The sequence below is a fragment of the Terrapene carolina genome, unplaced genomic scaffold (genome assembly GCF_002925995.2).
Source record: "Terrapene carolina triunguis isolate 2854851 unplaced genomic scaffold, T_m_triunguis-2.0 Scaffold122, whole genome shotgun sequence".
Taxonomy (NCBI): domain Eukaryota; kingdom Metazoa; phylum Chordata; order Testudines; family Emydidae; genus Terrapene; species Terrapene triunguis.
Window position 1 is genome coordinate 1,099,748 of NW_020664473.1, and position 14,421 is coordinate 1,114,168.

Here is a 14,421-nt window from a genome sequence, read left to right on the forward strand (position 1 = left end):
ACAATTGGAGGTGGAGCGTTTTCCTCATTGGGAATTAGAGTAACAGTTTATTTAAATAAATCTCTTTTTCAGCCATTATATTTAACCTCTTAAAGAGGAAATATGTCTTTCTCAGTGTGTGCTTTACTCGAGTAAAGGATTCAGAAATGGGCTTTGAGAGAGAACAATATATTTGAACAATATTGGTGTTTGAGAGGGAGGGCAAAATAGTCACTAAAGCTTAAGCTCTGGTTTTGCTGTCAGTTACACCAGTGTGACCAGAAGGGACCATTGTGACCATCTAGTCTGACCTCCTGCATGGCACAGGCCATAGAACTTCTCTCAGTGATTTCTGTGTGTAACCTGATATCTTGTAGTTGAACTACAGCCTATCCTTTAGAACAGTGGTCTACAAACTTTTTTGATCCCGCACCCCATCGAACTGTCGAAGCAAAAAAAAAAAAAAAAAAGCCGGTGGGCCCCCCGCCGAACCGGAGGGGGGGGAAAAAAAAAAAAAAAAGCCGCTCGGACACTGCCAAAGGGAAAAAAAAAAGGGGGGCGCTGCTCTGGCGGCGCTCCTCCTGCCGTGCACCCCAAAGGATCGTCTTGCGCACCCCACTTTCGAGATCACTGCTTTAGAAAGAGATTCAGTCTTGATTTAAAGACTCCAAGTGGTGAGAAACTTATTATAAGCTGTTCCAAAATAGTTAATTCCTCTCTCTTAAAAATGTGCAACGTATTTCCAGTTTGAACCTTGCTGACTTCATCTTCCAGCCATTGGATCTTGTTATGACTTTATATGCTAGGTTAAAAAGCCCTCCAGTATCAAATATCTTCTCCATGCATAGGTAGGTATAGATGCGATTAAGGCACCTCTTAATCTTCTCTATGATATGTTCCATAGAACGAACTCTTTAAGTCTCTTGTTCTAAGTCATGTTTTTCAGACCATGAATTACTCTTGTAACAATTTTTGAACCTCTCTTTTATTTTTTCACATCCTTTTTCAACTGTGAGCACCAGAATTGTACACAGTATCCCAGTAATTGTCTCACTAACACCATATATAGAGGATACACCACCTCTGTACTTGTATTCACTATTTCTTTGCTTATGCATCAGAGGATTGCATTAGTTCTTTCCTGCATTGCACTGGGAGGCCATGTTCAGTTGTTTAATAACAAAGAAATCTCAGTCCTTTTCAAAGACAGTGCTTTCCAGGATACAGTCCCCCCATCCTGTGAGTATAACCTAGTCTGGAGTAACTCTACTGAAGTCAATGGAGGTACTCCAAATTTATAGAGGTGTAACTGATTGGGCCTAATTGATTTATCCTTGTGTAAAGTTGTTGTAAGTGAGATCGCAGGGTCCAACTGTGTCTTGGAGAGCCTTGTCTGAAAGAGAGCCTTGTCTGTATCCCATCCTGCATGGGAAGCCAAGACAGCTGCTTCCATGGTAGTTTCCTCCTCTTCCTCTAGGCGTCTCATAGGGTGTTCCATGTGATGAGGGATCTATATGGCTGGGTACAGGAAGTAGAAGAGCTAGGAAAGCAGGAGATAGAGCGGAGGGTGGGGGAGAAGTACATAATCCCACCACTAGCCCTATGGAGTTCCTAGAGAAAGTTAATATAGCCCTAGCCATATTTTCTTTCCACCCTTTGCACTGGGAAGTCCCCTTGATGGTGCTAGCAATGGCAGTCCTGTTAGATCCAAAGCCCACTGAAGTCAAAGCCCACTGGATCAGGCCCTTCCAGCCTCCCACTGTGCCTGTGGGAAATCTGCAGAATTTGTGGATGGGCCCCTGAATCCCGTTCTATAGGGGCCAAACACTACCTACCTGAGGAAACAATTGAGGAAATGTTTGCCTCCCTTGCATGGTGTCAAGTATCAGGGGGTAGCCGTGTTAGTCTGTATCTACAAAAACACAAATTACACTACAGTGCAAATAAGTGATAGTCACATAAACACCACCCTATACCAGAAACCTACTGACCGCTATACGTACCTACATGCCTCCAGCTTCCACCCAAGACACATCACACGATCCATTGTCTACAGCCAAGCCCTAAGGTACAACCGAATTTGCTCCAACCCCTCAGACAGAGACAAACACCTACAAGATCTTTATCAAGCATTCGTAAAACTACAATACCCACCTGGGGAAGCGAGGAAACAGATTGACAGAGCAAGACGGGTACCCAGAAATCACCTACTACAGGACAGGCCCAACAAGGACAATAATAGAACACCACTGGCCATCACATATAGCCCCCAGCTAAAACCTCTCCAGCTCATTATCCACGATCTACAACCTATCCTGGAAAATGATCCCTCACTCTCACAGACCTTGGGAGGCAGGCCAGTCCTCGCTTACAGACAGCCCCCCAACCTGAAGCAAATACTCACCAGCAACTACACACCACACCACAGAAACACCAACCCAGGAACCAATCCCTGTAGCAAACCTCATTGCCTACTCTGTCCCCATATCTACTCTGGCGACACCATCAGAGGACCCAACCACATCAGCCACACCATCAAGGGCTCATTCACCTGCACATCCACTAATGTTATATATGCCATCATGTGGCAGCAGTCCCCCTCTGCCATGTACATTGGCCAAACCGGACAGTCCCTCCGCAAAAGAATAAATGGACACAAATCGGACATCAGGAATGGTAACATACATAAGCCAGTAAGTGAACACTTCAATCTCCCTGGTCGTTCTATTACAGATTTAAAAGTCATTGAACAAAAAAACTTCAGAAACAGACTTCAAAGAGAAACAGCAGAACTAAAATTCATTTGCAAATTTAACACCATTAATCTGGGCTTGAATAGGGACTGGGAGTGGCTGGCTCATTACAGAAGCAGCTTTTCCTCTCCTGGAATTGACACCTCCTCATCTATTATTGGGAGTGGACTACATCCACCCTGATTGAATTGGCCCTGTCAACACTGGTTCTCCACTTGCGAAGTAACTCCTTGCTCTCCATGTGTCAGTATATAATGCTTGCATCTGTAACTTTCACTCTATACATCTGAAGAAGTGAGGTTTTTACCCATGAAAGCTTATGCCCAAATAAATCTGTTAGTCTTTAAGGTGCCACCAGACTCCTTGTTGTTTTTGCCTCCCTGTCACCTCCCCCTGTGAGAGGAGGCAGCTGGGCACAGAATCAGGCCCTATATATGGATGGCTGTATTATTTATCATTATCATATATTTTGTATTGCAACTTTAAACTTAAAATTCATTTCAAAATCCAAAACTTTCAAATGGAAATTATTCAGATAAACAGCACGTGAAGAGACCTGTACTAATGGCAAGTTTCCATCAGTTTATTGCTTTAGATTAATTTGGTATTAAGATTTTTTAAATATCTTTCCAATTATTTTCTTACAAGTCACTGTTAGAATAGTTTTAGTATCAAATTTAGAAAGCCGGATTCTCAACTGCTGTAAATGGGTATCAATGGAGCTATGCCACTGGTTCTGAAACTGTTGGTCAGGACCCCAAAGTGGGTCACGACCCCTTTTTAATGGGGTCGCCAGGGCCTTGCTGAAACTGAAGCCCGAGCTTCACCCCCACCTGGGGCAATGGGGCTCGGGCTGTGGTCCCCTCTTCCCCCAGGGTCATGTAGTTACTTTGTTGTCAGAAGCGGGTAGTGGTGCAATGAAGTTTGAGAACCCCTGAGCTATTCTAATTCATACCAGTTTAGGGGCTGGTCCACAGTTTTTAATACAGTTCCATAGAAAGAAATGGTCCTATAGTACAGTTATATCTGCATATAGATATAGAGGAAACATGAATACATCATCCTTTGATAAAATCTTCTAGTTAGAAATAACACTTCCTATATATCACATTTTCTATTTCCCTCTCTTATTTTTATTGCAAGGTGCACAACAAAGTAAGGTTTATCTTATAAGAGCCCCTCCTCTGTTCCTGCTGCTGAATCTCTTACATAACATTATAAATCTTTTCTGTGGTTTCGAATCCCTCTTCACTACTGCCCATTGTGATGTCAGAATCAGCATTACAATTCTGAGGGGGGAACAAATTACCCAAGGAGCTGCACAACGGGCAAATCCTGTGCACTGTGCATGGGCTGAAGTGTTAATATCTTAGAAGAAAAAAATGAAATATCTGACATAGCCATAATACCAATAAATGAATTGATTTCTAAGGAAGATAAGTGCTTTCTCAATGTTTCCATGAAGCATCAACAGATCTTTAAATTATTTTTAAATCATAAAGAAATCATTTAATAAATAATTCCCATTTGTTATCAGTGAAACAGAGAATAAAGGGGTAAAATAATTAGAGATGGCCTGGCTCTGGTTGTAAATTATATACACAATTGTTGCCGGCCCAGATGGGCCTGAGGAGGCAGCAACAGCGGGGTTCGTTGCCCGGTGTGCTTTACGCCAATAATCACACCAGATGTGGAGAAGCAAAACCAGCTTTATTCAAGAGCTCTGAATAGGCACTAGGAGACCAACACGTCTCAAATCAAGCGCAGCACATATCAGCACATGTTCCATTTTATATTCCAAGCAGTTTCTGTGTAAGCCTTTGTCTGTTACTCCCTCTTACCCCTCCCACCCCTCCCTCCTCTAGCAGTTACAGTTAGAAAAATTCCCATTCGTCTGCTTATCTTTGACCTTGTTAGTGTGAATGAAACAGCAGCTGTCTGCTAGAAAAGCTGACCCTTACATTTCTGCTTCAGCATGTAAGCCGTTAGCACAGAAGTAGGTGAACGTTTACAAGATGGAGTCACTGTGGCTCACTTAGACCCAGAGCAAAGGAGTTTCATTGGCTCTTCTGGCCTTCCACTCCCCTGAGTTACCTGGTAGCCATGCCTAGTGACACCAACACAATGGGCCAGATTCTGCTCATAGCTAAACTGTTGTAACCTGATATAACCCCATAGAAGATAGTAGCCCAGATAATCAGATGGTGCAAATTGGCATAGCTTCATTGACTTCAGCTGAGCTATGCCAACGTACATCAACTGAGGATCTGGCTAAGTGTGTGAAGTCAATGGACTGTTTCTGGGTTTATACCAACATAGTTGAGAGCAGAATGTGGCCCAAGATCTTAAATTAAAAGTAAGATTGTTCACAGCAGGATTTCTGGGGCTTTTGTGCCATGAAATAACAATGTGAGGCATGTACAGGCCCAGATAGTGCCCACCCCAAATAGGTGCACAAAGAAAAAAGAGGGCACAAGGAATTTCTCTTGCCATTGGGCCCTACATGTGGAGACTAAGCCCAAAGAGAGTCCTTGAACTCAAGAGAGTGGCAGAGCAATGAAGGGTCAGTGATCTGGCTCAGACTGTGCTACCAGACAACAAGGCTAGTGGGCTTGTTCTCTGCAAGGCTTATCTGTTCTCTTTCTTTGTTGTTGAGACCACAGGTCTTTTCAGCTCCTCCTGCCTCTGCAGCCATCCTGTGGTGGTAGAGAAAATTGGATTCAATTGCTGCAGTTAAGCCTAGGAGGCAATGCTGTACAACCAGGCGATAGGGAATGTACAAAGTCACCCCCCGGCCCAGTAACCAGTGGGACAGACTCCTCAGAGTTCAAGTTTCCATTGCAGCCTAGAAGAGCTGCTCTTTGAGGCACAGAGTCCCCTCAAGATGAGTGTGAATTTGGGTGAATGTGACAGACTGGGGAAGGGAGATGAATCACTGTGGCTGAGGGGGACATAAAATTTGACTGTAATGGGCCTGATTCCCCTCCTTCCCACCAGTTTTACACTGGTGTAGCTTCATTGACTTCAGTACCATTACTTCTGGTTTACACCAGTGTAAATGTGAGGAAAATCAGGCCTGAAAATATATATAGATATGGCACCAATTATGTATATGGTTCTGTGCAATAGACATTATAATTGTGCCATGGAAGTAAGAAAGTCCAGACAGAAGATACTGCAATTTAAATGACAAATTGAAGCAATGATGTGAGAGGAGAAATTGCCAAACATCAGGTGGAATTTATACCCATTGTCTTTAAAGATATTGATGAAACAACCTTGATAAGGATGACAGTTGGCCCTGGCTCATATAGCATGATTTTGTTTTCCAGGGGAATATATCTCATTGTACAAATGGAAAGTCCTTGAGGAGAATAGCTTTGGATCCACCTTGCTGGAGTTTTTACTGGGTCTTTCCCTTTCTCCTTCATTCCCCCTCCTCAATCTACAAAGAATGTAATATATTTCTAGTCTGCTATAAAGATAGTGTCTAGTCTGTGTGGACCTTCTTGCCCACCCTGCTAGTCTTCACATCCCCTTGCCCAGCTCTCAAGGCTAGCTTGTACAAAATGGATGGAGATGAGGTGAGACCATGGCCCAGAGCTTGCTAGGTATGGAGTGGAGTGTATACTGCACCACCAAAGTATGTCCTGGAGACTGCAGTTTCCAGGAGAGGCCATTATGCTTATCTGAAGCCCAGTGCCACCTGAAGCTCTGTTTGTGGTGCTGCATGTCTGCATTACCAGTATTAAAGAAGTGTGGCTTACTGCCATGATTTAAGCCACTTTGTATTCATGTAAATGTAAAAGCTTAAGTGAAGTAAATAATCTTAATGGCTCAAATTCAGACCTGAGGTAAGTGGGTATATCTCCAATTACTTTAGTGGTGTTGGACTTCCTTTCATTGTGTCTAAAGGACTATATCAACATGACACAACTCTAATTCCAGTGGAGATTTGAATGATTATATATATTTATATTAATTGTAGAAATTAGCATTCCTTCTATCTGTAATATTGCCAAGAATAATATTTAACACTTATGCTTTATAGACATGAACTAATTAATCCTCGCAGCAGCTCTGTAAATAAGGCAATTTTTATTTCCATTTTAATGATGGGGAAATGTGGGCAGAGAGGTTAAGGTCCTTTTATGCAAGATGCTGAGCACCTTTAGTATGGTACTAAATGCTCTCAAATCTCATTGACTTCACTGGAAGTTTAGGGTGCTCAGCACTTCATGGGATGCACTTAACATCTTGTATGATTGGACTTGTGTTGTGTTTGGCCTAAGGAACAAAATTAGAATTTAGGATTTTCTGACTCCCCAGATTGTGCTTACAACACTAGGCAATGCCTCACTCTAAAACACACACACACACACACACATCAAACTAGGATGGGAATCAGGAAAATTAGACAAAGATTTAGTGTTACATACATGTCACAAAATAGCAGTGTAATGGTCTCCATACCAGTATTTGTTACAATATAACAATATTAGCATCAATAAAAATGCTAATCTAACATAGAAAACCCTTGAAAAAATCTTACCAGTTTAAGGACTCCCCCTACCCACATACGCACACATTTTGTTGTCATCAAACTGTTGATATGAAAAATCTTTCACTTAAACTCCCAAATTGATGTGTTGAAATTACCCTGACAGATACATTTATTGGTGGTGTGAGAAAGCAAGCAAGGAAACAAGCAAGCAAGCAAGCAAGAAAGGAAGTTCTTAAATAGCTTACTATTGCATATGTCTTTTGGTGATATATATTCCATACTGTTTTGTTCACTAGACAATATTCAACGCTTTTAATGCAATTTTTATTTAAAAAAATCAAAATAAGATATGCTAGTTTAATGGGCTACTATTTTGAATGGTTATTTACACAATTAAATGTTTAGGGCCAGATTCCTGGCTAGCATAAATCAGTGTAGCTTTATTGCCTTCAACAGATTAGTCCAGTGTATACCAGTTGACAAGCTGGACCTTAGTATAAAGCAAAGTCCTATATTCAGAGACATGGAGCCTGCTCCCAGGCATATCAGCTTCAGAATTCCATCTGACTTTAATAAATTCAGAGCTGGCCTGCAAGTTCATTGATTGTAACTACATATATCTTGAGCTAAATAGAGCAGGCCAGAAAGAATCTCAGACTATCAAGTCATCACAATATTAGGGTGACCAGACAGCAAGTGTGAAAAATCGGGACAGGGGTTGGGGATAATAGGAGCCTATATAAGTGAAAGAGCCAAAAATCGGGACTGTCCCTATAAAATCGGGACATCTGGTCACCCTATCACAATATTGGTATCTTGTATACATTTGTATTACAAAGAAGGAGACTAAAGGTATAATACTATTTTAGTAACTCATTTATTTTTTGTTTAATTTGCTTTTTTATTGTACTTAATAGGAAGGAAACAATATTTGCACTAAAAGGAATTAGACTATTACATAGAATTCCTTATAAAATAAGTCATGTTAACAAACAAAAGATCATTACAATTTACAATAGAGGATAGGGAAAAATCGTTATTTTATGGAATGGGAAGTTTTTCGTTTTCTCAGTGGTCCTCATATAATTTGTGGATCTTGCTTTTTTTTTATATACGGTATATTTACAAGTAGCATCCTCCTATTCATGCTCATTTCTTTCATTCTTTTATTTTCCTAAATGCATGTAATGGATATTATGCATCAATTGCACTTTTATGGCAAACTGAAGTTACAGGCACAGAGTTTTTACAAGTCTGAGTTCATGTATGTATGGAGAAGATGATTTACAGTAATTTAAAATGAACAGTTTGTCAAGTATGTTCTCTGCTTATATGGGCATAGAAATTTCATTAAAAATAATGAGCTTTACTGTGAATTCAGACAGGACTAAAGCCCTAAATATTGGATGTTCATAATGGTTATTCTTAAATAGTGGCAACCCATACAATGTAGTTTTAAGTATATGCATCTCATGTGCTGGAATAAAGCAGTTTATAAAACAACACTACATAATGTATTTGTATATTTTATAATTTGTATGAGATTTTTAATATTTTGTTAAATGCATATTAATTTATAGAAAACATGATTATGAAAGTTTAAGCATTCTGAGATAGATCATGAGCTGAATTATTAAAACACACTACTGGGCCTGATTTTGTTTAATTCAGTAGAATTGTTCCTGATTTGCACTAGATCAAAATCAGGCCCAGTTGTGTCTCTTAACATATACTTAAAAGTTAATTCCATCAAAAAGACTCTCACTGAAAACAACCATTTATAATGGAACTGGGTCAAATCCTGCATTCCCCACTCATTCCTTATTCTGCAGCAAGGGCTTGTGGAACTCAGGACAAGTCAAAGACAGGGAGAGCTCTAATAATCCCACTTTTCCTTTTTTCCCCCTCTTCTCCCACCTTAGGCTCCCTCACTGTCTCTTTTGGCTGGTCTACACTTGGGGGCGGCGTGTCGATGTAAGATACGCAACTTCAGCTACGGGAATAGCGTAGCTGAAGTCGCCATATCTTATTTCAACTTATCTCCCATCCTCATGGCGTGGGATCGACGGCCGCGGCTCCCGCGTCAACTCTGCTACCTCCACTCGCCCTGGTGGAGTTCCGGAGTCGACAGGAGCGCGTTCGGGGATCGATATATCACGTCTAGATGAGCCGTGATATATCGATCCCCGATAGATCCATTGCTACTGGCTAATCTGGTGGGTAGTGTGGACATACCCTTTGTTACTCCTCAGCTCTTACTTCCTTTCATCAACTTTGTTCCCCCTCCTTTCCCCTGTGCATCTTGTCTTCTCCTATCTCCTCTGGTACCTTCTTACCTTCTCCCATCCTCTTCCCAATCAGAATCAAATTGGGCAGCAGAGAAATACTCCCCTAAGCTTCCTCCTCAATGGAAGAGCTTGAGGGATGTGGAGGTAGATCTTCCCAGTCAGGGCAGCATGCTGCACCTGCTCATTAGTTCCAACTCTCCCCTCCGACTGACCAGCTGGCAGACAATCCAAGCCCCCACCTCCCCACACAGGTTTTGGGGAAGCTCTCTACTGAGTGCTGCCTGCTCCCCCAATCACTGTCAGGCCTGAGACAAAATGTCCAGTTGTTGCTAGCTGTAGCAGGCCTTAATTAGGCACAAATTCCATTAACTTCATCAGATTGCAGGATCTGGCCTATTAGGCATGATCTGTAAATACAGTATAAAAGTAATTTGATGTTTTAAAAATCACTATATATTTGTGGGCATTGTGCCTTTTACTGATTCTGCCAGGCCAAAAATCAGGATTAATTTTAAGACTTGTCTTATGTCAATAAATAATGGGACCTGATCCTGCAGTCCTTGCTCATTCCACCAGCTTCACTGGCAATTTTGCCATATTTGATTACATGATTTGGCCCCTTGACTAGAAAGAGATTTGGCTGAGTAAAGATTTCAGGGTTAGGCGTGTTGGCTGTTCTAAATGTTTCACAGCATATTGTAAAACCAAAATTAGCTAGTTAAATCTGTTTAAAATATTCTGCTTTATAAGGCATTAAGAAAAATTCAAAATGGGAAAACATGGGAAAATATAGTTAGAATTCCCATCACAGCAGTTTTTAATTATTTACTAGCTAAAGACCTATGAGAAGACTTTCTGATTAAGTAAGTAGAACTTGCTTCACAAAGAGCTGCAAAAGATTCTTTACAATTTCTTCACTGAGGAAATGGAATTATTTTGTTTTATATCATGTAAATTGTGTTGAATAGAAGAAACACTGCTTCCCTGGTGCTTATGTTTTCCCCTTTGGATGGTAGCAATGGAGCACTTGCATGTTGTGTTGATGCCTTGCATGATGAAGACATGCAATGGCAAGTTCCAGTCTGCATGCTGCTTAATGAATGTTTTCCTTTTCTCTCCTTCCCTATTATGTGCTTTCAGAAGACAACTATGTGGAAGGTGGGTGCTTTCTACCTTATTTTCCTAAGCTCTTATTTTTCCCTTGTGCTTAGTGTTTTTCCCTTCTGCTTAGTGTTATTATGGTACGTGTATCATTAAACACGGTAAGTTGCATTTTTTCCCTATGCAGATTTTCAGGTTGATTGGTTCAGTGTGATTTTTTTTTCCATATAGAACATAAAACAAATCCAAATTCCTGATTTATTATACTGTGTAAATCCAGAATAACTCCACTGAACAATGGAGTTACTCAGGATTTATACTTGTGTGACTGAGATCCAAAGTGTGAATTGTTCTCCAAATTCACCCATCAGGTTTACAGAAATCTTGAGTGTTCTGTATGAAAAATGATACAAGATAATGTTTGTCTGATCAATGTGGAACATAATTCCTCCTCATCATAAAGAATGTAATGCATGTTAAAGATATATTTTAATTACTTAGGAACATAAAAAGCTCTTTTCTTTTTTATATTACAAATATCAGTTATTGTATTATCCTTTTCAGTACAATGCTTTAGAAAAGCTTGATTTGTCAAAGTTTCCAACATAAACAGCTCTGCCTTTTCACACTGGGAAAATAAGAGGTGTGTGTTTTTAATAATAACATTGGTATTTAATAAAGTCCCCTTAAAGAAAGTAAGACACAGGGCAATGGAAACTAAGCACAATGGCCATCTAGCCAGAATATTGGTAAGTAAATCTGTTAGCTGGTAGAAATGTGTACATGTGTGTATCATAGTATTTAAAGGTACAGTATGTTAATACATTGTTTGATCCCTCAGTTTGCTGGCAGTCATTTTTGTCATCTGCATTATAAACCAATATTTTCAGGTGCTTTTTACAAACCGTACCTGTAAAAAAATTCTCTCTGGGCTTAATCTTTGCATACAAGGTTCATGTCCAAGGTTATTTATTTTAAAAATAGTTGGTCTATTTTTAAATTCAAGAACCAACATTACAGACATTTATTTTCTTTTAATACACTTTTCAAACTACTTTTAAAATCTGCAATTTCTTAAGGATGTATGCAAAGTGACTGGTCTTGCGTGGATCTGTGGCATAATGTCCCTGCAATGTATGTATGCAGTGAGCCATCATAGTGATCTGATCCATACAGAATCCAAGGTACTGTGGCCCTCTGTATCTGTCCATGTTCTACATCAAATATATGGCAAGGTGCTCAGAGATTCATCGAGTCTGGATGCTTTGGGCATTTTTGTGTAAACATATGATGCCAGTGTAAGAAACATAACAGTTCAAGAAAATATTGGATCAAAGCTTGAATCAAAGAAAGTATCTACTGAAATTCTGACAGCTTCTCTCTCTCTCTCTCTCTCTCTCTCTGAGCTCCGTAATAGGATCTTTCCTTTATTCTTAATTATAAATGAATGTTAAATAAAAATTCATTAAAGTAACATTGGTATTGGCACCCAGACTGAAAAAAGCATGGGAGTACAAAAATAAGGACCCAATTCTATAGCTGATCCATGCATGAAACTCATTGAAGTCAATGGGAGTTCCAGATGTGGATCAGAATTATTATGCCTAGGTGATGAAGAAGTACAATTTATCTATTCAGATTAAAGTCAGAATAACAGACTTAATCCAGATTTTTCTTAGATTATTTGATCAAAGTTGCAATCATAAATTTACTCCAACATAGCCTTGGATGTGTTTACATAATTTTGGTTGAAGTATATGGGGGCTACACATGTAGACATAGATCTAAGTTTGTCCATTGTGCCTATTGTTGTGGTATCTGAGCACCTTACAAAATTATTAGGTGTATATACAGACATATATTTAGTTTTAATAAGTTGAGACAAATTTATCCATGCTATCAACTGAAGAAATTTTATTAATATTACTGAAGTTGTACCAAGGCTAAATATATTCACTGAAGATTTATTGTGCTCTAAATTCCCTGTGGTTTGTGCTCTGCATGTGACTTACTCACTAAATTATGAAAATGTCCTTTCTTTCATATCCACTTCCCCTGACCCATTCTGCATACTTTAAATGTGTTTTTCTAGTGCCCAGCTTAAAATGAAGAGAGAAGCAACGACTTAAAATGCATTCCTGGTGGGCATTTTATTCCTAATTCACAAAGAAAAGGCTTTTACAATTTTGCTTGTAAACTTGTGGTGCACAAGTAATTATTTTGAAGGTATGCCTATAGGTGATGACCTGTTTGATTACCATATTTTATTGGACTCCATTAAAATGTTCTCTCTTTTGTACTGACTACAGTTTCGAAAACCTAACAGTGATTGTTGTAATAATTAAATTTACCTGTATTGTATTAACCTCTCTGCAGATTGTACTAGCAATGTAATAACAATACTTAGCTCTTCTATAGCCCTTTTCATTCATATATCTCAAAATGCTTTATATATTAAGGTAAGTATCATTATTCCCAGTTAGCAAGTAAGTATAAGTAATTTTACTGTTTGATACAATATTCACAAATACAGTAAAATGCAAATTTAACAAAATACAATCAGTTTTAGAGGAATAAAGAGGCCATAAATAGGACTGGATTTTTCCAATTTGTTAATGGCGGTTCTATTTGAGCAGGGAATGTTCATTTTGACGTCACCTCCTTTTTTAATTTAAACAGCTCTGTAAGTGACTCTTAAAATTCAGGAAAGTTCTATGATGCTTTCAAGGGGCCTTTCTGTAATTTATATTTATTTAAATTACATGAGAATGTTTTATTTGGGACTGACAATGAGACAACCTCTTTTACATCATATTAGTAAAAATATTGAATCTGAGGACAGCGGTAAAGCTGTTTGTGTGGGATTTTTTTGTTTGTTTGACAAAATCTTGGCCTATTTAGATCAATTAAAGTTTTGCCATGGAATTAATATTTTGTCCTGATAGAAGGCCAAGCTTGTAAAAGAATCTCCCTGTTGCTTTCCCCCCAAGAGCAGGGGAAGGGGTCTTTTCACATGCTGCAGTTGAAGGGACCCAGGTAGATGTGGGTAGCTTCTGGAAAGTCCAACTTCACTCCAGAATAGCAACAGTATCCTGGTTCCTCTTCCCTCCCTGCTGAATGCAGTTGTTGCAGGATCAAGAGTCAGGGATTTCTTATTACTCTTGGCACTACAGTAGAAAAGACAAGGATGCAAACCTAGATCTGAGGTAGCGGGGAAATGGTAGTTATATAGTGCCACATTCCACGGGGATTCGAACAGTGAAACTTCACTGAGTGAAGTAAAGCTTCAACGTAGATCTATCTACACCAGAATTTTTTGGAAAGTCTCACACAGTTGCAGTATGACTGGAGCAGATAGGGCACAACATAGAGGTAGAAACATGTATGCCTTATTTACCTACTACCATTGCTAACATCAACTGTCACAGTAGTGTAAGCAACACTTATGGGTCATATTTAGCATTCATTTACACTGATGTGAATCCATAATAACTTTGTTTATTTTAGTTTAGCCTAGTGTAAATGAGAACAGAGTGTGGTTGTAAAGTGAGGGTCAATTCAGGTATTTGAATTCACTAAACAGAGTTTTGCTTTAACAGATTTCACTGTGAGAAGGCTCACATATTAAAACTGGTATTTCAGGAAGACTTTCAATTTGGAAACCATTGTTCATTTAATGGGAACACTGCTTGTGATTTAAGCTGACATGCCTTGAATTCTTCAAATAGTAATATGGATTGATTGTAGTCAGAAGTATCTTCTTTGAACTCCCCCAACTCCTGTAATATAACTCACT

General features: G+C 39.4%; 1 protein-coding gene across 20 annotated transcripts in view; it reads left to right on the top strand.

Annotated features, from left to right (window-relative positions):
• LOC113406698 (neurexin-1) overlaps positions 1-14,421 on the top strand; it is a 1,188,348-nt gene that overhangs the window by 79,676 nt on the left and 1,094,251 nt on the right. For 13 of the 20 annotated variants that reach the window (XM_026652587.1, XM_026652589.1, XM_026652590.1 and 10 more), the window contains exon 2: positions 10,665-10,682. The exons of 5 other annotated variants lie outside the window; for them this stretch is intronic. In XM_026652587.1, the coding sequence (XP_026508372.1) occupies positions 10,665-10,682 (18 nt within the window). Of the gene's footprint in view, positions 1-10,664; positions 10,683-13,653; positions 13,662-14,421 lie in introns of all 20 variants that reach the window. 2 more of the 20 variants (XM_029911749.1, XM_026652592.1) reach the window with 2 other exon arrangements.